General features: G+C 34.2%; 1 protein-coding gene across 1 annotated transcript in view; it reads left to right on the top strand.

The window, feature by feature from the left end:
• The window catches only part of ETNK1 (ethanolamine kinase 1), a 67482-nt gene that overhangs the window by 2745 nt on the left and 38397 nt on the right, over nucleotides 1-26340 (top strand). Inside the window, exon 2 of the mRNA XM_035256070.3 lies at nucleotides 16905-17164. Within this exon, the coding sequence (XP_035111961.1) occupies nucleotides 16905-17164 (260 nt within the window). The remainder of the gene's footprint in view (nucleotides 1-16904; nucleotides 17165-26340) is intronic.

The following is a 26340-nucleotide window of genomic DNA, read 5'->3' as shown; positions in this document are numbered from 1 at the left end:
GCAAAAAAAGACTTATTATTAGAGGAAAAAATGATAGAAGGCCCAGTCTTTGCTCAAAACTTGTGGGCACATGGAATAATATATCTCATTTTAGATAGAATTGCTGTTCTTATTAGATTAAAAGAAGTATAAAGGAGGTGGTGAGTTTTTTGGAGTAACAGAATAGACAGAGTAAATCTAACACAACAATACCAGCCACAGTGCTTTGTATTTAATCATACTTTCCTGTTTATAAAGCACTTTCACATACATTCTTCCACCTATCCTGTGAGGTAGATGTAGACGGTACTGTTAATTCATATTGTATAGTTAATGAAACTGATTTTGCCATTTACAAATGGCAGATCTGGGATGAGAAACAATCTTATGAATTACTATTCTTTGACCAAGAGTTTTGTTTGTATATTATGATTAAGGCAGGGAAGGTGCTTCTGTATAAATTTAATTTATTAAAAGCTTTGACTCATGAAAGATTCTGCCTTAAAGTTCCCTTGAACATACATTTGCATTACCTTTTTCATATCTGACACCATTTTAGGAAAAAGGGATCACTTCAGTTTTCCTATCTGATAATGACTTTTGTTGTGTAACAATTCTCTTATTTGAAGATTTTGATTTTTGATTTTTATACTTTTTTTTTTTTGTATAGTCATTGTATCAAGGAATAAAGAATCAAGTCAGATCTCAGGTCCAAAATAATTCTCAATGGACTCTTAAAATTGTTTTACCTTCTAAAAGAGCTAATGAATTAGTGTTTAGAATATTCCAGTTATGTTTTCTCAGGGTCTTTCTGTTAAGCAATGTTGTTTTTCTCACTAATGTGTCACTGTGAATTTTTCCATTACTTGGGACCTATAGTAGATAATGGCAAAGGCTCATAGGTAGGATATTAAAACCATAATAATTATTTAACATTATAAAACTAATATATTTATTCTTACTATGGGGTCTTAATGAGATTACTTGCTATATGGTACTAATATAGTTACAAAACTATATCAACTTAGTTTTTTGATAACAATATGTTACAGTGCTCAAGAGCATGAGGTTTGAACACAGTGCTGGTTTTGAGTCCAAACTTTTTACTTTACTAGCTTTGTTACCCTGGTCAAATCATTAAACTTCCTGTCTCAGTATCCTTAGCTGTAAAATGGATCCAATAATTGTTCCTACCTCAGTGGGTTGTTGTGAGGATAAAATAAATGCTATCTTTCATGATAATTATTATTGCTGCTGAGCACCTACTATATATTGATGCTTGAATCAAAAAACAAATATCTGCTCTTTGAAATTCCTAGTCTAATGGGGAAGACAAATAAAATCATAACAATGTAATGTTTATGGAATGACCATTCAAATTCTGTTCACATGCAAGGATTACACAAGAAGCTTAAAAATGTACTGTTCTTTCTGCTTTGCTACAGGTTTTTGCATGTTTTTGAATGCATGTTTTAAAAAATCTTTTCATTGTATATTTTAAGCATATGTATACTATCATGGAAACTAATCTTTCTGTTAGGTTGTGTAGCTACACAGCAGTTTTTATATCCTTCCTCTTTCTAACAGTGTTGGAGGTAGTTACCTAAATAATCTATTAAAAGCCTGTAACTCCCTTAATATTGATAGTTAATATTTCATATTGGTCTTTATCTCGAAGAATGAAAAGCCAGATTTATAGAGTTGCACTATTAAGTTATGTCTCCTTTAGTGTTCTAATATAATAATTGATTTTCTTTTCTGTTTTTTAAAAAAATGAGTGTTCCTTTAAGCAGCAACTTCTGAAAAGTCTTAGGTAAGCTAATGTATTAAGTTATAGTTAGTTTTTTAATATATTCAAAAAGTAAACAGTATATTAGTTTACTTTCTCTAAGAATGTATGGGAATCTTGAGTCCTATAGATACAAATAAGGGGTCATAGTTTATATTCAGTGTAACTTTTAGTATCAGTGGTTATACCCAGTTTTCTATTTTCTATTCCCTCCCTGTATTCAGTGTTTTAGAATAATAAAGCATATAATGTTTAATAGACTCCCATAAAGAACGTGAAATGTTTGTTAGGCTTCCATGCATTTTATTAAGATGTGACTATGAAGTCAGGAGCCTACAGTGCTAGTCTGTTTTCACTTATAACAGCCATGTAACTTGGACTGTGCAAACTGCGTCACCTTTTTTGGTGGACTGAGCATAATGTAAAAAGAGAATGGTTTTGAATATTATTTTCAGCCATTTGTAACCCTTGGCAAGTTTTAAAATCTCTGTAAAATGGGATTACCTTGGAAAATAGTCATGAGAATTAAGTGAAATACCTGCAATTATGCATAGCATGTTTTGGTACTGCATTCCTCCACCTCTCATTTCCAATTCTCCCATCCCAACTGAGAGAATTGTGAGCTCCTAAAATTCAGTAATTCTGACATGTGTTTTTTGTACTAGATATAATGCTAGTTTTCCGTAAGAGTCCTTGTACAACTAACTGTAGCAAAAGGTAGGCATGGAAGAATGTAGGACAGAAGGCTTCATAGAGGTGGGGGTACCTGAGCTAAGCTTTGAAAGATAGATGAGATAGAACTGAAAGGGGCAACATTTCTGGGCAAGGAAAACTATCTCACAAAGGCAATGAAGCTAGACTTTGATTGAGTAGCTTGGTGAGTAGCTTACTCAGCATTTAGGATATCATGGGAAGCCACTGGATGTTTTTATTTTTGTATTTGATTTTATATTTTTTTGAGACAGAATCTTGTTCTGTCGCTCAGGCTGGAGTGCTGTGGTCTGATCTCAGCTCACTGCGACCTCCACTTCCTGGGTTCAAGTGATTCTCATGCCTCGGACACCCAAGTAGCTGGGATTACAGGTATGCACCACCATGCCCAGCTAATTTTTGTATTTTTAGTAGAGTTGGCTTTCACCATGTTGGCCAGGCTGGTCTCAAATGCTGAACTCAAATGATCTACCCATCTCAGCCTCCCAAAGTGCTAGGATTACAGATGTGAGCCACCGTGCCCAGCCAGGATGTTTTTAAGCAGGTGAATTATATCACATATTAGAGAAGTGACAGGCAACAGTGTAGAGGAGGGTTGTTTGAGGAAAATGTTTTAAATCGGGAAATAAGTGATCACTTAGGACACTGGTTTTGAAACTGGTGATTATCATACATTAATAGGATGCCAAATCAATATATTGTCTTGAGACCACTACAGTTTAACAAGATGAGTTAGAATAAGTTAAGGTAGGGGATACATCAGAGCCTTGCAAATAATAAGGTAAGTATTCTTTTATGAAGTGTGCTTTAGTTGTATATAAAAGTATCTATATACATATTATATCAAATGATAAATATATTTCTTCCTGTGTATTGCATTTAAAAAGTCTGAGAAATAATTTGAGAGGGACTGTTGTGTTACTCTAAACAAGAGGTGCTGGGGCACAGATTATGACAGATGAGATTGAAATAAGGTACAGATTTTACATTGCAGAAAATAAATGTGGAGGACTTGTTAATTGATTACAGGTTAGGGAAGAAAGAAGATTAAGGTTTTTTTGTGGGGGAAGGAGTGGGTAACAAAGATAAGGAAGTAGTAGAAGACCTTTACTTAAGAAATCAGAGTTTCTGTTTCTCTATATTTTGTTTTCAAAGGAGTTATTGTAAACATACAGAAAAATGGATGAATCATAAATTATTGTAAAACATATACTCACCCAGGGAAAGAAAATTAATTTCCAGCAACCTAGTGCTTTCTTTTCCTTCTCAGTCTTGATCTCTCCCTCCCTCTAGTGGTAATCATAATAGCAGATTTTTTTTTTCCTAATTAACAAAATAGAATGTTTTGAATTAGTTCTTTTTTGAAAGTAAGTACTCTGAGAAAATAATAAGTTCATGAAGGTCTTTGTACAAGAGATCACTTGAACATTAAATAATTTAGTTTTACTGAAAGGTTGTACCACAATATTGAAATTGAATAGGAGGAAAAAAATTTCCTGTCATCAATATTCCATTCACAACTCTTTTATTTTTGTTTATTACTTTCTACTTCTCCTAAACATATTTTACATAGTTGCAATCGTATGTATAATTTTATATTCTTTTTTCACTAGCCCTTTATAAACATTTTCCCATGTTTGAATGGTATTGACTATAATTTTTGATAGCCACAAACCTAATATTTGATAATCATGTTAACCATAATGTGACTTAGTTATTATTTATTTAGTTTTAAAATTTTTACTTCTTTTTTTTTTAAGAGATGGGGTCTCGTGCTGTCATCCAGGCTGGAGTGCAGTGGTACTATGATAGCTCACTGCAGCCTCGTACTTCTGAGCTCAAGCAATCCCTTCTACATCAGCATCCAGAGTACCTGAGACTAAAGGTGCATGCCACCATGCCTGCCTAATTTTTAAATTTTCTGTAGTGATGTGATCTCGCTGTGTTACCAGGCTGGTCTTGAACTCCTGGCCTCAAGTGATCTTCTTGCCTCAGCCTCCCAAAATGCAGGGATTATAGATGTGAGCCACTGTGCCTTGTGTCAGTATTTTGCCTCTTTTTAATTTTATTTAATGGCATCATATGAAATACATGTCTTTTTAAAAATTTTGGTTTGGCATATGCCCAGATTTTAAGAGAGTTTTCCTGTGTATATGGTCATAGTTCTTTTCCATGACTGACTAGCATTCCATTTTAAGAATATACCTCAATTTATTTGTCTCCTACTGTTAATGGACACTTGGGTTGTTTTCATGTTTTGGCCATCACAAATTATGCTTCTTATAAATACACTTTTTTTAAACACGACTATCCATTTCTGTTAAGTAGATACCTAGAAGGAGACTTTCTGAGTCATCTAGTTTGTGTATTTTCAGCTTTGTTAGATACTTTCTTAGTTTTCTGAAGTGGTTGTCCTGGTTTATATTCCTAACAGCAACATGTGAGAGTTTCACTTATGCTGTATCTTTACCAATAATTGCTATTGTCTCTCTCTTTTTTTTTTTCTTTCTGGCGGGTATTGGAGTATCTTATTCCAGGTATAATTTTCATATTCTTGATAACTACTGTTTTGTGAAAGGGCAATATATGCAAAGCGACCTCTAAATGTGGAAGGAGCTGAGAAACCAAAAAAGGAGGCAGACAAATCCAGTTTGCTGGTTTTGGGTGACTTACTAGGGGAATTTACAGACAGCAGGGTGGTCTTGAGTGGCTGCAAAACAGGTAGATCTCTGCCTCACAGCCCCTCAGACCCAGGGCTTACATCTTGGGGAAAGTGTGCATGGTCTGGAAGGAATGTGTAGGTGGCTATGGGTGTGACAACTTATGATTTCTGCAACCTAGCATCAAGGGTTGTTTTGGGGAAACTTATAGTGAATAGGCATTTCTACAGAAAGAGTGATACATCAGCTAGACATTTTTTAGGCATTCCTGCACAAGAGTTAGTCAGAAGTTAATTGGTAGATAAACATTTAAAATAAAGTTACTCTTGTGTCTACAACTAGTGCATCTTTTTTCTGTGTGTGTTGGTTTTTTCGATGAGTTCCATTTTGAGGTGCCTGTTAAAGCCTTTTGCTGATTTTTCTATTGGATTATCTGATTTTTTTTTCCTCAATGATTTGTAAATGTTCTTTATATATTCTAGATGAGTCATCTTTTAGAAATACTACAGGTGCATGCCACCATGACTGGCTAATTTTTGTAATTTTAGTAGAGATGGGGTTTCATCTCCATATTGGTCAGGCTGGTCTCAAACTCCTGATCTCAGGTGATCCGCCTGCCTAGGCCTCCCAAAGTGCTGGGATTACAGGCGTGAGCCACTGCCCCTGACTGCACTTTCATTCTTAATGTTTTTTGATAGTCTTAAGACTAATTTTTCAGTTTTTTAATGGATAGTATGTTTTGTGTTTTGAACAAGAGATCTTTTCCACTGCCAAAGTTATGAAAATATTCCTATTTTCTAGAAGCTTTATTATTTCGTATCTTACACTTTGCTATGTATATACGGTTTGAGGTGGAGGATATAATACATTTTTTTTTTCCAAATGGCTGTTGATCCAGTATCATTTGTTGAAAAGACTTCCCCATTGGAGTGTCACCTTTGTCATAAGTCAGGTGGCATTATATGTAGATCTGTTTATGAATTCTGTTCTGTTTTTTTTTTTTCCTTTTGGCGGCATAGTCTTGCTCTGTCACTGAGGCTAGAGTGCAGTGGTGCAATCTCAGCTAACTGCAGCCTCTGCCTCCTGGGGTCAAGGGATTCTCCTGCCTCAGCCTCCTGAGTAGCTGGGGTTACTGGCACCCAGCACCATGCCCAGCTAATTTTTTTTTTTTTTTGTATATTTAGTAGAGATGGGGTTTCACCATGTTGGCCAGGCTGGTCTTGAACTCCTGGCCTCAAGCGATCTGCCTGCCATGGCCTCCCAAAGTACTGGGATTACAGGCGTGAGCCACAGTGCCTGGCCTGTTCTTTTTTTTTTGGTCTGCAGCAGTACCACTTTGTGTGGACTGCTCTCAGTCATTACTCCAGGTCTTGGTATTTGATGTAGTTATTATAGGCTTTGGGTATAGGACCCCAGCTTTGTTTTTTAAGATTGCCTTGACTATTCTTGACTTTTTAAGTTGCTGTAAAAGTTGTAGACTCAATTTTGGAATTCCCACAGAAGAAACTGGATAGAATTTTGATTAGCATTTTGTGGAATGAATAGATAAATTTGGGGAGAATTGAATTCTTTTAACAATATTGTATCTTAAAATCAATAAACATTGTATTCCATTTGTTTAGGTTTTTAATTTCTCTCAAACTTTTGAAGTTTTCACTGTAGAGATCTCACATGTTTTATTTGATTTATCCTTAGGTATTGATGCTTTTCGATATTACTGGATGGGGTATCATTTAAAAAATTGTTACTTTGTTGTTGGTTTTTAGAAATACAATTAATTTATATTGAAATCTTCACACATTTATTCTAATATTTTTTATGCATTCTTATTGCATTCTTATATGCATTCTTATATTTTAAGACTCTTACTGCATTTTTTCTGTACATAATCTGAAAATACCATATGTTGCTCTCTCCTTCTGTCTTTTTGTCTTATTGCACTAGCAAGGACCTCTCTAACACACTTACTTGAAAAGGAAGGTGAAAGGTGATAGTGGACATCTGTTATTTCCCAATCTTTAGAACATTTCAGTAATTTATTGTTAGGTATGATATATGTTATAGGTTTTCTTTGGTGGCGCTATCATGTTAAGCAAGTTTCTTTTTATTCTTACTTTGTTAAGTATTTTCTTCATGAATGATGAATTTGGCCAAATGCTTTTGCATTTCATCATGATTATAACATTTTTCTTAATTTTTCTTTTATTGAGGTGGATTATTGTGATTAAAAAAAATTTGAATGTTAAGTAACCTTTGCATTCCTGGAGTAAACTCTATTTAGTTGTGATATATTCTTTTTTTAATATATCATTCTATCAATTACTAATATTTTGATTAGGATTTTTGCAACTCTGCTTATGAAAGAGATTGGTCTGTAATTTTCCTTTCTTATAATGTCCTTGACAAGTTTTGGTACCAAGTTCAGAGGTGTTTCTTCTTTTTCTGTTTTTGGGAGAGTTGTTTTTAATAATACATTTATTATTTTAATAACTGTTCAAGGTCTGTAGGGAAGTTATTTCTTTATGATTTGTGTTGCTTTATTGTCTTCATAAATTTAGCTAAGAAGTTATCAACTGTATTAATCTTTTAAAATATCATTTTTGTTTGTTTGCTTTTGTTTTGTTTCACTCTGTTGCCCAGAATTGAGTGCAGTGGTGTAATCATGGCCCACTACAGCCTTGACCAGGTGCTCGCCCCATGCCTGCCTAATTTTTGTATTTATTTATTTATTTTTGTAGAGATGGGGTTTCGTCCTGTTGCCCAGGCTGGTCTTGAACTCCTGAGTTCAAGTATTCTGCTCACCTTGGCCTCCCAAATTGTTGGGATTACAGGTGTGAGCTACCACATCTGGCCCAAACAACAGTTTTTAACTGTTGAGTTTTTCTATTTTATTCATAGTTTTTTCCTTTGGTATTTCCATCATAATCCATTTTTTTTTTGAAAGTTAATTGGCTGTTACTTTTCTAGCTTCTTGAGCTGGAAGCACTAACTTTTTGCCTTTTAAATTTCTAATATATTACTTATTGCATGTCTTTGTAAGTACCCACAAGTCTTGACATATGTTGGGAAAGGCAGTCTCATGCACACAGCTTTCCACCCCTTTTCACTGAATAAAAATGGGTCTTGGACCTGAAATACCTTACATGAGGTAGAGTCCTCACAGTCTGTGCTGGACTTACCACTTTATGTGGGAATATTTTTCCCTGTTTTAGACTCAGTGTGTACTCCTTTGCTCTGCTTCAGCATTTGTGTCATGTCACCTGGCTCACCTACAGTATCTCCCCAGTGGGGAGGGGATGGAGGGAGGTGGTTGGTCTGCTGTAGCACACGAGGGCTATGTGTAGGCCTGTTGTTGGCATCAGCTGCTGGGAGGAACCTGTTTACCGTGGGGGACCAACACCCGTTACTGAAGCTGATCTTGCTTTGTCTCCTTTCTGTGTGAGTAAAGCGTTTTTCCATACAGTGCTTGATGGCGCATTGTGTTTTCTTTGGTGACTATGATACCAAGATACAATGAACAGAAGTTCTAAGACTTCTGCTCCTTATATTAGGTGACAGATGCCACTTGCTTAACAATATGTGTTTATCATCATTCAGTTCAAAATGTTTTCTAATTGCCATTGTGGTGCTTTTTCTTTATCTCACACATTTTACATGTGTATTTGATTCATTTCCAGTGAGTTGATGCATTTTTAATTTTTTAAAAAATTGTTATAAAAATCATAAAAGTTTATCATCTTTTTTTATTTGGTATGTGTGTTATTGATATCTAGCTCATATTCTCTGTAGTTTGAGAAGATACTCTACGTGATTTTAATCCTTTGATGTTTGTTGAGGCTTGCTGTATAATGAAGCCTATAGTCAATTTTGGTAATGTTTTATGTAGCCTTGAAAAGAATATATGTTTTTGGCTGGGCACAGGCCAGAACTTTGGGAGCTTGAGGTGGGCAGACTGCTTGACTCCAGGAGTTCAAGATTAGCCTGGCCAGCATGGCGAAACCCTGTCTCTACAAAAAATGCAAGAAATTAGCCTGGCGTGGTGATGCACGCCTTAGTCCCAGCTACTCGGGTGGCTGAGGTGGGAGGAATGCTTGAGCCTAGGAGGTCAAGGCGGCAGGAGCTGTGATTGTGTCATTGCCCTGCAGCCCAGGTGAACAGAGTAGGACCCCTCTCTCAAAAAAAGAAAAAAAAGAATATTCTGTTGTTGAGTGTAGTGTTCTGTGTATGTCAATTAAGTTGGATTTTTAATTTTGTTGTTTAGAGCTCTTATTACATGATTTCTCTCCACTAAAAAAAAAATGCGGTCTTGGAAAAAAATTAGTGTCATCTATAAATGTTAAAAAAATTAAAAATGAGGTTTTAAATGGTGTGCTCAAATTTTCAATGTTTATTATGGGATTTGTTTAATTCTGTAAGTTTCTGCTATATGTCTTTTGAGGCTATATTGTTGGATGTATGCACATTTAGAATTTTTATATCTTCTTCGTGGATCAATCCCTTTTCTCATTATAAAATGTCTCTCCTTATCTCTAGTAATATTTCATTAAGGTCTATTTTATCTGATATGAGATAGCTACATCAGCTTTCTTCTCTGTCTTTTGTAAGTAGCATGTAGAGTTGTCCTTTCATATGCATGGGTTCTGCACAGATTCAAGTAACTGTGGACTGAAAATATTAAGAGAAAAGAAGGATGGTTGTTTCTGTACTGAATATATGCAGATAATTTTTCTTATTATTCCTTAAACAATACAGTATAGCAACGATTTACATAACATCTATATTGTATTAGGTATTATAAGTAATGTAGTGATGATTTAAAGTATACAGCACAATATAAATAGGTTGCATGCAAATAATACACCATTCTATATAATAGGCTTTCAGAACATGTAAAATAATATCAACAAAAAAATTTAAACAAAACAAATAACAAATGTCTGTACTAAAAATACAAAAATTAGCCAGGTATGGTGGTGCTTGCCTGTGATTCCAGCTACTTGGGAGGCTCAGACAGGAGAATCACTTGAACCCAGAAGGCTTGAGCATTTGTAGATTTTGGGGATACAGTGGGGCCATTTGCAGATCCTCTGGGGTGCTCTATCCTTTCTGTCTGTTTCTGTCTTTCCACTTTAATACTCTGTCCTGCATATTCTAGCTGTTTTGATATTCTCCGGTTCACAATTTATCTAAATTAATGAATTTTACACAGCTCCATCTGGGTTCTCTTTTTCTTTGCTGGGCACTGAGAATTTTCTCGGGACATTAAACTGGGGCAGTCATAAGGTTCATGTTGTTTCCTATCTCTCAGGGATCACTGTTTTCTCTAAAGGTCCATTGTCTTGAAAATTGTTATTTCATATATTTTGTCTGGTTTTTATTTGTGGGAGAGGCGTTGTTTCAAGTAAAAGGGTAAATCTTGTCTCGTTTACTCCTCCTTGGCCAAGAGTGAAAGTGGCCCCTTAGATGATTTAGATCAGTGAGTTTCAACCTTTTCTCTAGAGTTAGAATCTTCTGTTCAAATAAAATCTTGTCCCCAAGTCTCATCTGCATGTGAAATAAATGAGGGCAAGATGGTGGTAGTGTAGTGTATGTGTATGTGCCTTTGTATGTATTGGGGATATAGCAGAGCTTTGCTCACTTGGATTCCTATTTCCATACCTTAATTTCCCATTCCTTGAAGACTTTATAGCCCATTTTGAAAGTCACTAATATAGAGAGTACAAATAGGTATATAAAAAGGTAAGCAAATGAGAAAACAGGCAGTTACTAGTTAAAGAGGAAACAAACCATCCAGGAAAGGAAATTTATAGTATATATCACGTTGGGGGTTTGGAAGGATGTGTACAAAATAGTGTAATTGAAGACTGTTAAAACAAAAAAATCCATCATTTGGGTAAAGGAAGATAAGTGAGAGAGAGAGAGAGAGAGAGAGAGAGAGAATGTGTGTGTAAAGGAGATGATATAAGAAAGCTCAGTTTTATAAGAAGTCTCAGATAATGTGTAGACTTTACAGAAAAGCCAGTTTAAGAATGATATTTAAAAATAAAGAATTAAACAGCATGAAGGTTGAAAAGTAGTTTAGGGAGAGGTCTACTGTTGATGGATAAAAATTACAAAAAAAAAGGCATACTGTAGGTTTGGAAGTGGAAATATTGAATATAAAATTCTCTTTCAAGAAATTCGGCAGAGAAGGGAAGGAGAAAGAAGTTGGCTTCTAGAAGTGGGTGGGATATATGGCCTCATAATCTATTTTTTCATCTCATGACACTTGGACATTTTATCTTTTCCTTTCCCCTTTTTAACCTGTCTTTAAGTTTTGTTTTTTTTTTTTTTTTTTTTTTAGACTTGAGTCTCGCTGTCTCCCAGGCTGGAGTGCAGTAGAGTGATCGTGGCTCAATACAACCTTTGCCTTCTGGGTTCAAGTGATTCTCCTGCCTCAGGCTCCCAAGTAGCTGGAATTACAGGCACTCACCAACACACCTGGCTAACTTTTTGTATTTTTAGTAGAGACAGATTTTCACCATATTGACCAGGCTGGTCTTGAACTTCTAACCTCAAGTGATCTGCCTGCTTTGGCCTTCCAAAATGATTACAGTCATGAGCCACTGTAGCCAGCCTGTCTTTAAGTTTTATCATTTACTTCTTTTAGAATCTGCTAGCAAGTGAATCTTACATACTCGTGCTCTATTACATTATGTAAATCTCTAATAGAAGCTCTGAAGTTCCTCACTGATGCTCTGATTAGTTGCATCATGTGAGTTAAAAACTAAAATTTTATAAGTCTCAAAATTGAGAGAATTAAATGAATATTCACATATTATCCAGAATCCATATTTGCTTCATTTTTTTTTAACCCCTTTGAAGTATTTTAGAGCAAATCTCAGTCAGATCTTGTTATGGTCCTTGTGTATTTCAGTATGCATTTGTAAACATAAAAAGTTATTTTTTACAGGATCGCAGCACCATTATAACACTGAGAAAAATTAGCAGGAATGTCTAAGTACTGTTTAAGAGCCAGTTCATAATAAAATTTTCCACAGTTACCTCAAAAAATATTTTTATACGTATTTGTTTGAGTTAGGAAACAAACTAGATCCATGCATTGGTTGATATGTTTCATAAGCCTCTTTAAAGTAGATTGTAATGCTATTGACTATTAGTGGGGCATTTGTGTGGACAGACTCATATTCTGGATTTGTATATTTTTTGTTTTTCTTCTTTGTGTATGTGTTTTATTTTTAAAACTTAATTTATTTTTATTTTTTAAAGAAACAGGGTTTCACCACTTTGGTCAGGGTGGTCTTGAACTCCTGACCCCAAGTGATCTGCCTGCCTCCCAAAGTGTTGGGATTATAGGCCGTGAGCCACCATGGCCAGCCATGTGGTGTTTCTTTAACCTCTATTTTTTCTTAAAAATAGGAAGATCTAGAAACTTGATTAGATTTCAAATCATGGGTAGTACAGCGTATTTCATATTGCATCGCATCAGAAGGTGTAACATGTCAGGCTGTTTTATGAAATCAGAAAGTGATAGATGGCTCCCACCATTATAAAATTACCTACCATTCTTTTATCTAATGGTTTTATTCATTGAAGATTGTTTCCTGATTACTTTTTCTGTTGTTTCTTCCACATTTGTTAACTAGAATTCTTTGGTAGATAACTTTCTCTCATTAATTAGAGCGGTTTGGGTATTATGAAATCCGGTTTATAGAAAATGTAGGATTAATGCTTAATTCTGTTTTAATTGGTGGTTTTCAGAGTAACAGTGGTAACTTCATTAATATTAAGCAATTAAAAAATAAAGAGACTCTTGGATTGTTGGAATTTGATAAAGGATAAGTTTAAATTGTATTTTTAAACAATATAGATATTGTGTTTAAAAATCATGTGAATGAGGTAAGGCAGAGAACAAGTTGAGAATCCATGATTAATTTCCCTAATATTTGAAGGCTGTTAATATTTCAACTAAAGATTAAAAGTGATTAGGAACTAAATTCACTAGCTTAGTTGTATACATTTTTAGGGATTATTTATCAGGGTATAATTAGTCATACAAAACCAAATGCATATAGGGTAGTACTAACTTGAGAGAGTAACGTTGAATGGCATTTTTAACTAAATTGAAAGACTTTTCTTGTTTTAGATGTGGAAAATAATTTGCCCAAAAATGATATTTAACATTTAGCTATTTGGATTTAAGCTACATTTAGAGGCATATTAAAAGTATTGTTTTTAAATACCGTTTTAACAGAAATTTAGTCTTAATTATGATTTTATAATTTCATCATTATTTTGCTGTTTTGTATTCAAATTTAAATGTATCATTGACTACATTTACAAGCTTACTATGTGCCAGGCACTGTTCTAAGCACTTAAATATATATACAAACTCATTAATCTTCATAACAATGCAAAAAGTAGATTCTAATATGCTGATTTTATATATGAGATAGACAAACATAGAGGTTAAATGACTTGCCTAAGGTTATTCAGTTTATATGTAACAGAGCTGGGATTCAAACTCAAACTCTGGCTCTGTAGCTCATCCTCTCAACCACTACTATCTGAAATACTTGACAAATAGTGCAGGATAAGCCCCATTAAAAGGAACTCACAAAGATTTATATTTTGTCTTACCTCTACTGAGGTGGAATTGTATATTTCTAGTATATATTTAATGTAGTATACATGGCTAGAGTATGTATAGTGTCTTTTAATAGTATATTTTAGATGGTTCAGCACATTGTAGTTTATATATGAGGTGGGAACAATGTAAAGGTAAGAAGTATTACCTGTACATCTTTAAACTGAAGTCATTGTTTTCCAGCCAGAGACCAGTAGAATGTCACCTGTAGGTGAAAAAGTTGAGTTTATTGCTCACTGCAGTAAGGGAGAACTACATTATTGAGAATGGTGGGGATTTGTCATTTGGAAGAGGATTCAAGGTAACGGTGTTCTCTGGATTGGATGCTGTCAGGAAGGAAGTGGGACAAGTCTATGATTTATGGATATCTTAATCTTACCTAGAAGGCTGAAGAAATGAAGTAGGGTCAAAGTGTGACTGGAAAAGAAGCAGCAGTCACTTTTATTAGCCAGGATAAGGGGATATTTGGTAAATTTTGTTGTTTGGATGAAGTTTGTATTTTTTTCTACCTTGAGGCATGATTATAGAGTGGTTTTGTTGTTTACTGATCCATTATGATCACAGAGTGACCTCATCTAATGTTGAATGTTGTTGTTCTGTAAAACTTTATGTTCAGCATGACTTCAAGGCCTAGTGAGTGCCAGACCAGTGTTTAGCTACTAATTTTTCCACTAGTAAACCAGGTTCATTGCTGTAAAAATGGAAGTTAGTTAACATACTTAAGTCAAAAGAAAAATGGTTAAACTACTTATAGAGAAACTAGATAATAAAGAAACAAGATTTAAATTACCTAATGTCTTTGTAGACAAATCTTTATACAGAACATATTTTCATAAATGTGGAATTATGTTATTCACATCCTTTTTATTTTAGAGATGTCTTTTTTTTTTTTCGAGGCGGAGTCTTGCTCTGTCACTCAGGTTTGAGTGCAGTTGTGCATCGATCTTGTTCACTGTAACTTCTGCCTTTTGGGTTCAAGGGATTTTCCTGCCTCAGCCTCCTGAGTAATTGTGACTACAGTTGTGTGCCACCATGGCTGGCACATGTCTCTACTAATTTTTGTACCTTAGTAGAGACAAGGTTTCACTGTGTTAGTCAGGATGGTCTCAATCTCCTGACCTCATGATCCGCCTGCCTCAGCTTCCCAAAGTGCTGGGATTACAGGCATGAGCCACTGTGGCCTGCCCATTCTAAAGATTTATTTGCCTATCATTTCATTACCAATTGCATAGTCATTGTGCAATACAGAAAGTTAGGGCTAGGGTCATTGGAGTTGTGATACTGTCATCTTTATAAATGTTTAATTAGTGTTCTATAATTTATATTTAATAAAGTTTCTGTCTCTAGCCCTTAAATGCATACATCTTTTTATGTATGTACAAATAAATGTATAATATAGCATGCTCTGTTAAGGAATATGTTTCATCATTGTAGGCAAGAATAAGAGAATGCAATTTTTATAAGCTAGATTAAGACATTAATGTTGGTAAGTATTTGGGTTCTAATGTTTAAGTATTGAGTATTTACTGTGAAGATTCAGAAAATGGAAAGGATGATTTCTGGAGTTTGAAGAGCCTAGAGTTTCATTCATTATAAGCATTTCAGGATGTTAAATGGTTTCTCAGTCTTAAATACTGTATTTGAAATATTTTATCTATGACAGCTGAAGAAGTTACAGAATAGCATGTGTGAATTGATAATGGCATTGTGATAGGAAATAAGACATTTTTCAGTGCAGATTTTAATACAATTATGATTGGCATTCAGTTTAAGTATATACTTCCTGGCAGTGTCTTTCATAGTCTTTTTGAAATCTAGGTGGAAAGCAGTACTAGTATGTGCATATCTAAAAAACAGGGATATTCAAAATACGTTCCTTTTCACTGGTTCATGAAGTTTTACTGCATTATGTGAATAAGGGTAACAGCTAAGCCCTGTATATAATAAAAATGACTGGTTAATTGTATATTATTAATAGTTTTAGTAAATACTTTCACATCTTTTTTTATATGTCATTTATTATCATAAAAATCTAATCGAGATAGAAATGCTTACCTTCTTTCTCATGTATTAGTTAAATGTATATACATACTTTGAAAACTTCTTTTTTTTTTCCTATTCTTGCCCAGTTTACATGGAAAAAAAGTCCTAATTTTTGCTTTCACTTTCTTCTTTTCTCTCTTTCTTGCACTTGGGAGCCTCCAAAAGTTCTGAGTTATAATGGAAGTGTTAGTTGTAGTGTCAGATTAATACAGAGAAAAATGAAAATTATAATTTTTAATAGACTTTTGTAAATAGTATTACTGATTACCTATTTTCTTTTGAAATACAACTGTGCTTTAGATCTGTGCTCAGATCTAAAAAAGGATTTGAAGTATTTAACTTAAAGGTCTTGACAAGCCCCAATAGTCTCATTTAGAAAATACCATAAAAATCTCTACAGAACTCTTTAATCTTCCTGTAAGGTTGTGTTTTCGTTTATAGCCATAGTGGCTACATTATATAGTTGAAAGTGTTGCATCCTGAGTGCATAAAACAATGTTTAATGCATGTTATGTTAAACAATTTTTAAAATTAATATTTAAAATTTAGTTTTTAGTAAGTTGGAGATTTGCTATAATATAAATTATTGTAGATTATGTTTATATATCTATTAATCCATTAATGTTTTTAAGGACTTCTATAAGTAATGAACCATACTAGGAATAGGACAGCATTCCCATTCTCAGAGACTTTCCAATCTGTTGAACATAGGAGAGATTCTCTGTATGTGTACACACACATACACACAAATGTGCAAAAATTGTGATACAAGGCAGACTGTGAGACATGGCAGGTGTCAAAAAACTTATGTAGAAATACTGAAGACAGTGAATAACACTTTTGGATCAAGGAAGACATTATATGAATTAAGGGGAACATATTAACATTAGTGGTCCTCTGTTTAAATCTAGAATTAAAATTATAGATGGTAGATAAAATTGGATTCAAAGATGGTTCTTTTATGTTAAGAGGTCGGTGTTTTCTTTAATTAGATTTAACTCATTATTTTCTGTTTATCTCCTATTCTGTAAAAATAAATAATGGATATTTCCCCATTTTTTTTTCTTTTTGGCAGCTTTTCACAGATGGAATCACAAATAAACTTATTGGCTGTTACGTGGGAAATACCATGGAGGATGTAGTCCTGGTGAGAATTTATGGCAATAAGACTGAGTTATTAGTTGATCGAGATGAGGAAGTAAAGAGTTTTCGAGTGTTGCAGGCTCATGGGTGTGCACCACAACTCTACTGTACCTTCAATAATGGACTGTGCTATGAGTTTATTCAAGGAGAAGCATTGGATCCAAAGCATGTCTGCAACCCAGCCATTTTCAGGTACATTTTTTTTTCTAAAATTTTCCTTTTGGGCATTTAAGTGCATTAAGCAAATTTTATTTTTAATTGCCTTTTCTTTCTTTGAGCAGTTATTCGGTTAACTTAGATACTTTCTTTAGCCAGGGTTTTTGTTTTTGTTCTTGTTGTTTTCTAAAGAGAAAAAGTAAATTTATTTATATCCGCAGTTCTCATCGTTGACTGTTTGCAAAGGAAAACCTCCAAGAGCTTTTGGATTAACCAGCTGTTAAGGCTGCTGCATAATTTTTCCTAGTTAGTGTTTCAGTTGAAGTGTTATATATTTCTTACTGCCAATTGCTTATTACTTAACTGTTCATGTATTCAGAGATGCTTATTAAAGTTTTATTAATTTGGTTAACAATTCTTTGTTCTGTAAGTTGTTCATATTTAATTTATTACATTTTCTGTAAAGAATATTGTCATATATGCTTAATCATGTTTCTAAAATTGCCAACCTTAAAAATTCTCTTTCTGCTCTTGAAAACTCTGGAAAATGGGCATGTGTTGAAAACAGCAGGTTATTTCTTAGGTTAAACCAGCAGTTCACAACCATTTTGGTCTCCAGATCTCTTTGAGACTGAATCCAAAGAGTGTTGTTTTAATATTTGATTAGCATTTATCAATATTTACGATATTAGTTTTAAAACCATTTTTTTAGAATACAAGAATATGAAGTATACATCCTGTTAACTATTATTGTGATGAAATTATCACATATCATGTAACTCTTGAAAACTACACTGTACATTTGTGAGAGAATGAGAGTGAGAAAGGCAAATAACATTTTGTGAAAATAGTTTCAACTTTACAAGCCTCCTGAAAGGGTTTTGGGTTACCAGGGTTTCTGGATTGTAGTTTAAGAATTGCTAAGTTAACACACTGATAAAAGTGGCATGTACCAGTATTGCTTACCTATTGTAAACCTATATCAAATAATATATTAAAATATTTTGGCATAGAAATCGTTGAAACCCCAGTTTTTAGCCATTATATATATTTTCTTCTTTTATATTAGTCTAGTCTTTAGATGTATTGAAAGATCCTGATTAATATATTTGTGTTTACTCTTTGTGTCAATTTTTTAGTGGTCTTCTTTCGGCATGCATATATTTATAAATCCTCAATCTTGTTCACAATGGTTAAGAAATGCCTGTGTAACAGCATTAAAATGAATAGATGCGGCCGGGTGCAGTGGCTCACGCCTGTAATCTCAGCACTTTGGGAGGCCGAGGCGGGTGGATCACGAGGTCAGCATGGTGAAACCCCATCACAAGACCATCCTGGTCAACATGGTGAAACCCCGTCTCTACTAAAAATACAAAAAATTAGCTGGGCATGGTGGCGCGTGCCTGTCATCCCAGCTACTCAGGAGGCTGAGGCAGGAGAATTGCCTGAACCCAGGAGGCGGAGGTTGCGGTGAGCCGAGATCGTGCCGAGCCGAGATCGCGCCATTGCACTCCAGCCTGGGTAACAAGAGCGAAACTCCATCTCAGAAGAAAAAAAAAATGAATAGATGCATAAATTGGACTCCCCCAAAGCTGGTTTTATATATATATATATAATATTTTATAAAGTTCCTAGAGAAGGGCCACATGAGTTTCCTTGTGACTAAAGCAGAGAGTAAAACACAATTTATCTTTTTTAGTAACCTCAAGTAGAAAAAATAAAATAATTATAGTTTTTAATCAAGAACCATAAAGGTTTGTCAGAGCTGACCTTGGTATTTGATGCAATGTTATAAACATATATTCAGTAAAAATATTTTTCTCTGTACTTTTGATTAGATCTACTTATTATTTCTTTTCAAAGTGCCAAAGCCTTTGTTTATTTTTCTCTACTTATATCTTTTTAAAAATATATTTTTTATTGCTATATCATAGTTGTACATATTTTTGTAGTACATGTGATATTTTGATATATATATATATACAATATATAATGATCAAGTTAGAGTGATAGGTATATCCCTTATCTCAAACACTTTTCTTTGTGTTGGGGACATTAAAGTTCTCATTTTCTAGCTATTTTGAGATATAAAATAAATTATTGTTAACTGTAATTTTCTTGCTGTATTATTGAATGCTAGAACTTATTTCTTTGATCTAACTGTACTTTCATACCCATTAATCAACCTCTTTTCATCACCTCTCTTCCTCGATCTACTTAGAATATGTATAAGTGTTAGTAATGCAGGCATATACACATTTCATAAAAATAATATACCCTGTTAGAAACAAAACATCAATACTCTCAATTCTGTGAATTGGCTTGTAATAAGTGATATATTGAATTGCCCCACAATTTTGCAGAGGAGAAGCAGAGTGGAGACTGAGAAAGTGAGCAGTAGAATATGACAGTGAAGAACCTTGTGTGATAGGTTACTGTTAGTTGGTATTATGAGTAGTAACATTTGCTATTTAATTTGTTTTGCTGTTAAGTTTATTTCAGATTGTATTCTAATTCCTATGGCGTTTTTATTGTTATGCAAGTCTTAGTCACTATAAAACAGAAAATACAAAAAGAAAAGCTAAGGGAGGGAAAGGCAAGTTTTAATTAACAAAGCATCTAAATTACACTGATTTTAAATAGGAGTGTGGCTTTATTATTTTAAAATATGTACAGTGAAATAATTATGAAATACCAAGTAAGCAAATTAATAAACGATGGTCTGGAGCCCCAGGAGGAGGTTAGAGATGTAAATTTGGGTTGATGTGCTTATTTAGCTTTTCTCCTTTTAAATGAATTTCATATTCTGTGGTTTAAGATAATCTTCGTTTTTAATTAATAGGGGATTATTGACAATTTGGGATTAGTTGTCACATTTCGATTCATCATTATAATGAGCTTTAATATTTGAATATAATCATAAAATTTCAAGACACTATTGATTGTTTGGTCAGCCTAATATGCATCCAGTGATTTGGACTGATTCATCAGTAAATGTTGAGTGCTTTAGATCAAAGTCTACAGTACTTTCTTGATTTGTCTCATTCAACCATAGCTGTATGGTTTATATTAAGATTATGATGAAGGTATCTCATTTGAATGTAAAAGGTATATGTTTATGTTTGGACTAGTTTGGGGGAGGAAGAAGAATCTAAACTGTCCCCACTGTCTTAGTAACTTACAGTAACCTTGGGGAAGAAATGAGCTAAAGAGTATACAAAGAAGAACAGGAACGGTTTTCAGAAAAAGTGCAGGTAGTTGATTTTGGGCATACTTGGGAAATTAGTATGTTTCACTGTGATCACATTTGAACTGAACTTTAAATGACAAGACAGCCTGCAGGAGGTGAGGAATGGTATAAGTAAAGACAATAAGCTATACTAAGTTAGCAGCTTGCGCTAAGTTAGTGCCTAACTGGTAATTCCACTTAGGGAAATTTATCATTCTCTGTTTTATTTGAACTTTTTTGTAGCAGTTATTATGGAGACCTTCAAAACATTTTTAAAAATTCAAAAGCGTTTAGGAATGTTTCCAGTTTCTTATCAGATATTTCTCAGAAATTTGCCTCTTGTCAAGAATCCTGGCTGAAGTTTAAATACAAACCACCCAGTGACAGACATAATATAGAAATGCAGTTTCAAATCAATTGTTGCAAGTTTATCAAACAGCATACCGAGGGTATTATAGTGGAACTGGCACCCTGTGGATTGTGTGCATGTAAAATTGGTAGTGTTTTCTCTTGGAAATCAGAAGAATGATATATAACTCAAAAGAAAGTTATATGCTATATTTCTGGCAGCAACAGTTAGAAGTCTCCTATATTCACATATAAGGTACCTCAACACAAAGGAGTATTATGCTACTGTTTTTGACTATTGTCTAATACATGGAAAATGACTGATGCAGGGCCAAGAGGAAAAATCAGCTTAAAAAATAGCTTAACTGGGCTAGGCGTGGTGCCTCACGCCTGTAATCCAAGCACTTTGGAGGCCAAGGCGGGTGGATCACCTAAGGTTGGGAGTTCAAGATGAGCCTGACGAAAATGGTGAAACCTCGTCTTAAAAAAAAAAAAAATAGCTTAACTGTGGCTACCATTAGGCAATAATTTGCTCATGCAAAAACTCAGAGGAGGTATATGAAAATGAAATACTACTGGGATGGTAGGATTAAAGATTATTTTTCAGTTTCAAAATGTTTTCGTTATTGTTAGAATACTTTTAATTTTTTAAAAGATAAGCTTTCAAGAGAAGTAGCAATTAGTGAATATTTGAGAAATTCTCTGCAACCTTGAGAGTTTTAGACATTTGGCTTTAAAGAGTATGGGATTTTAAAGCAGCGTTTTGACTTGATGTTACTGTAGTAAAGCTTTGCTTTACTAGGTAGGAGAAGGACCAATATGTGAGAGTGAAAATCAGGTATCTTTTAAATGATTTTTGATTACCTTCTTATATACACAAAACATAAATTAATGGTTATTAAATAATGCTAGTTATCTGCCGAGATTTTCCTTTTACAAATTTTAGTTTTTTAGAGCACTTTTGATTCACAGCAAAATTGAGGGGAAGGTACAGAGATTTCCCAGATCCCCTCCTTCCTTCACAGACAAGCTCCCCCATTATGAATACCAGAGTGGTGCTTTTGTTATAATACATAAACCACCATTGTCACCTAAAGTCCACAGTTTACATTAGGGCTCACTCTTGATGTACATTTTGTGGGTTTGGGCAAATATATAAAGCATGTATCCACTGTTAATAGTATCATACAGAGTAGTTTCACTGCTCTAAAAAAGAATCCTCTGTGCTCTGCCTATTCATCCTTCTTTCCCCCTTAACCAGTAGCAACCACTGATTTTTTTACTGCTTCCATAGTTTTGCCTTTTTGAGAATGTTGTATCTTTGGAGTCATACAGTTAAGTAGCCTCTTTAGATTGGCTTCTTTGACTTTGTTTCTTCCGTGCCTTTTTATAGCTCATTGGCAGGTTTTGTTTTAGGGTGCTGAATAATATTTCATTGTCTGGTGGTACACCAAGTTTATTTTGTCCTTTCAACTCCCGAAGGACATTTTGATTGCTTCCAAGTTTTAGCATTGTGAATAAAGCTGCTATAAGAATCTCTGTTCATATTTTAATGTAGATATACAAATTTTTAACTCCTTTGGGTAAATGCTGATGAGCGTGATTGCTGGATTGTATGGTAAGAGTATGTTTAGTTTTGTAATGAATTGCCAAACTGTTGCCTAGAGTGGCTGTGCCATTTTACATTTCCACTAGCAATGAATGAAAGTTCCTGTTGCTCCACGTCCTCACCAGCATTTGGTGTTATAAGTCTTTTGGATTTTGGCCATTCTGATAGATGTGTAGTGGTCTCTTACTGTTTTTGTTTGCATTTCCCTGATATATGATATGGAATATCTTTTCATATGCTTATTTACCCATTTTTGTATCTTTGATGAAATGTCTGATGAGATATTTGGTCCATTTTTAAGTTGGGTTATTTGTGTTTTTCTTGCTAAATTTTAAGAGTTATTTGTATATTTTGGATAATAAATTATTGGATATGGGTTTTGTAGATATTTTCTTCCAGTCTGTGCCTTACTTTTTTATTCTCTTAACAGTGTCTTTTGCAGGGTAGAAAGTTTTGATTTTAATGAAGTCCAGCTTATCAGTTTTTCCTTTTATGGTTCATTCCTTTGGTGTTTTATTTAAAGAGTCATTGCCAAACCTAGGGTTACCTACATTTTCTCCTATGTTATCTTCTCACAAAGTTTTAGTTTTGGATTTTATAGTTAGATCTATAATCCATTTTGACAAAATTTTAATGAAGGATGTAAGGTCTATGTCTAGATTCATGTTTTTGCACATGAAGCTCTGGTTGTTCAGCATGATTTATTGAAAAGTCTGTCCTTTTTCCCTTATATTTCCTTTGCTCCTTTTAAAAAATCAGTTGACTGTATTTACATGAATCTGTTTCTGGGTTCTCTATTCTGTTTCTTCACCTGTTTGTCTAATCTTTTGCAGATATCACACTATCTTAATTACTGTAGCTTTATAGTAAGTCTTGAAGTCAGGTAATATTAGTCTTCCAACTTGTTCTTCTCTTTCAATATTGTGTTGGATATCCTGGGACTTTTGCCTCTCCCTATAAACTTTATTTTTTACATTTTAAAATTATTAACTTTTAAATAATTTATTTTTAATTGGCAAATAATTGTGTATATTTGGGATATAGTATCATGTAAACTTTACAAATCAGTTTTTCGATATCACAAAATAACTTGCTGGGATTTTGATGGGAATTGCACTGAATCTGTAGATCAAATTGGGAAGAACTGGCATCTTGGCAGTATTGAGTCTTTTTATCCATGAACATGGACTATCTCTTATTTAGTTATTTGATTTCTTTTATCAGAGTTTTATAGTCTTCCTCATATAGATCGTGTACATAGTTTGTTAGATTTATACCTAAGTATTGTAGATTTTTGGGTGCTACTGTAAAAGGAGTACATTTTACTGTCAAATTTCACTTATTTATTACTGGCATGTAGGAAAGCTATTGACTTTCATTTTCTTTTATCCTGCAAGCTTGCTCTAATTGCTTATTCTAGGAGGTTTTTTTGGTCTATTTTGGATTTTCTGCAGAGAAAATCATGTTATCTGCAAACAAAGACAGTTTGATTTTTTTTCCCTTACCTCTTATTTTTTTTTTTTCTTTTCTTAAAGTATTAGCTAGGACTTTCAGTACAGTGTTAAGAAGGATTGGTGAAAAGTGATGTTCTTTCTTTATTCCTGATCTTATTGGGAAATCTTCAAATTACTTGTCATTAAGTAGGATGTTAGCTGTAGTTTTCTTGTAGATATTCTTTATCAGGTTGAGGCTATTCTCACTTTATTCCTAGTTTGATGAGTTTCTATGATAATGGATACTATATTTTGCAAAATGCTTTTTCTGCCCTTGTCAATAGGTTTATGTGATTTTTCTTTTTTAATGGATTACATTAATTTTCAAATATTGAACCAGCCTTGTATACCTGAGATAATTCTGCTTGATTACAGTGATAATTTCTTTTTATATGTTGTCGGATTTGATTTGCTTGCATTTTGTGTCAGCAAATATATTATTAAAAAATTTGAAAATAATCTTTTAAATAAATAGGAAATATGAAAATGTAGCATTTTCTGTTGTATATAATATTTGCTAATAGAAAACAATTGAGGTACACTTGATTAAAGTGTTTTTAAGAAATGTTTCATTTTATTTGGTTAATAAAAATTTGATTTTTTTATAGCATTCTGAAAAAATTTGATTATGGTAAATACAACATAAAATTTGCCACTGAAGCCATTTTTGTCTGGGGTAATACCTGAGGTTGATTGTCCCACTTCCACAGAAAACTGGGATGTGGACACACCAGAGGGCAAGGTTAAGAGCTGAAGTTAAATAGGCAAAAGAAAGAGAAGAGCTCTCTGTGCAGAGAGGGGTCCCAGAGAAAATGGGTTGCCAGTTGTGTGGTGAAATGCACAGAGTTTTATAGATTAACTTGAGCAGGCGGTGTTTGATTTGCATAAGGCACGAACTGTTGGTTGGACTAGGTGTACCTTTTGCATAAAGCATAGAAGCTGGCTGCCCCACTTTAATCTTTTATTATGTGAATTGTTCTCTACCTGGCCAGTGCCATTTTGCTTGCTTTTACTGGACACATGGTGACAAAAGGGAAGATAGAGGCTCCATGTAGAACATACCTGGCTTCCAGGTAGCCCTTTTCTATTTGCACAGCTGCTGGCATTCACCTGTGCAAGCTTCTAGCTTGCTTATCTATATCTGCAGCTTGAATTTTCAGGCTGCTCTTTGTTAGAAGTGATTTTGGGCTGCTTTTTATTAAAGGGGAGCCCTTTACTGAGGACTCCTTTAGCCTCACTATCTGCCTAAATAATTTCTTTCTGGCTCTTGTATCACCATCTTAACCATATTTTAAAATGTACAGCTCAATAGTGTTAGTGCATTCACATGGTTGTGCAGCTAATTTCCTGAATTTTTTTTTATAGTGTAAAACTACATCTCTATACTTTTTTTTTTTTTTTTTTGAGATGGAGTCTTGCCATGTCACCCAGGCTGGAGTGCAGTGGTGAAATCTCGGCTCACTGCAACCTCTGCCTTCCAGGTTCAAGCGATTCACCTGCCTCAGCCTCCAGAGTAGATTAGGTGGGACTACAGGTGCCCACGACCTCACCTGGTCAGTTTTTGTATTTTCAGTAGAGATGGGGTTTCACCATGTTGGCCAGGTTGTCTTGAACTCCAGACCTTGGGTGATCCACCTGCCTCAGCCTCCCAAAGTGCTGGGATTACAGGCGTGAGCCACCAGGCCTGGCCAATTCTATGCTTTTTAAAAATCTTTCTTCCCTCCTTCCTCTGGCCCCTGGCAACCATCATCTACTTTCTATCCTCAGGAATTTGACTACTTAGGATACATCATGTTAGAGGAATCATGTAATGTTTGTCTCTTTATGACTGGCTTATTTCACTTAGCATGAACACTTCACGGTTCATCCATGTTGTAGAGCATATGTCAGAATTTTCTTTTTTCAAAGCTTAATAATATTCCTTTATGTATTACATTTTGTTTATTCATCCATGGGTTGGTACTAGGTCTGTAGTCATTCTTGGCTATTGTGAATTATGTTGCTGTAAATATCTTTTTGATACTTTGCTTTCAATTCTTTTAGATAAATGCCCAGAAGTGGAATTGGTAGATTATGTGGTAATTCTAGTTTTAATTATTTGAGGAACCACCGTACTGTTTTCTGTAATAGCTACACCATTTTATATTCCCATCAACAGATGAACAATGCACAGGGGTGCCAATTTCTTTACATTCTTACCAACATTATTTTATTTTTTATAGTAGCCATTCTAATGGCTATGAGGTGGTACCACATTATGCTTTTGATTTGCATTTGCCTAATGAGTAGTAATGTTGAACATTTTTTCATATGCTTATTGATCATTTGTTTACTTTTTCTGGAAAAACACCTATTCAAGTCTTTTGCCTATTTTCTAATGGGATTATTTGTTATTTTTTGTTGCTGAGTTGTAGGAGTTTGTTATATATTCTGAATATTAACCCCTTGTTAAATATATGATTTCCAAATACTTTATCTGATTCCATGGGTTGCTTTTTCAGTCTGTTGATTGTGTCCTTTGGGACATAGTTTT

The sequence above is a fragment of the Callithrix jacchus genome, chromosome 9, assembly GCF_049354715.1.
Source record: "Callithrix jacchus isolate 240 chromosome 9, calJac240_pri, whole genome shotgun sequence".
NCBI lineage: Eukaryota > Metazoa > Chordata > Mammalia > Primates > Cebidae > Callithrix > Callithrix jacchus.
Note: the sequence above shows the minus strand (reverse complement) of the source record. Positions and strands in the feature narration are given on the sequence as shown.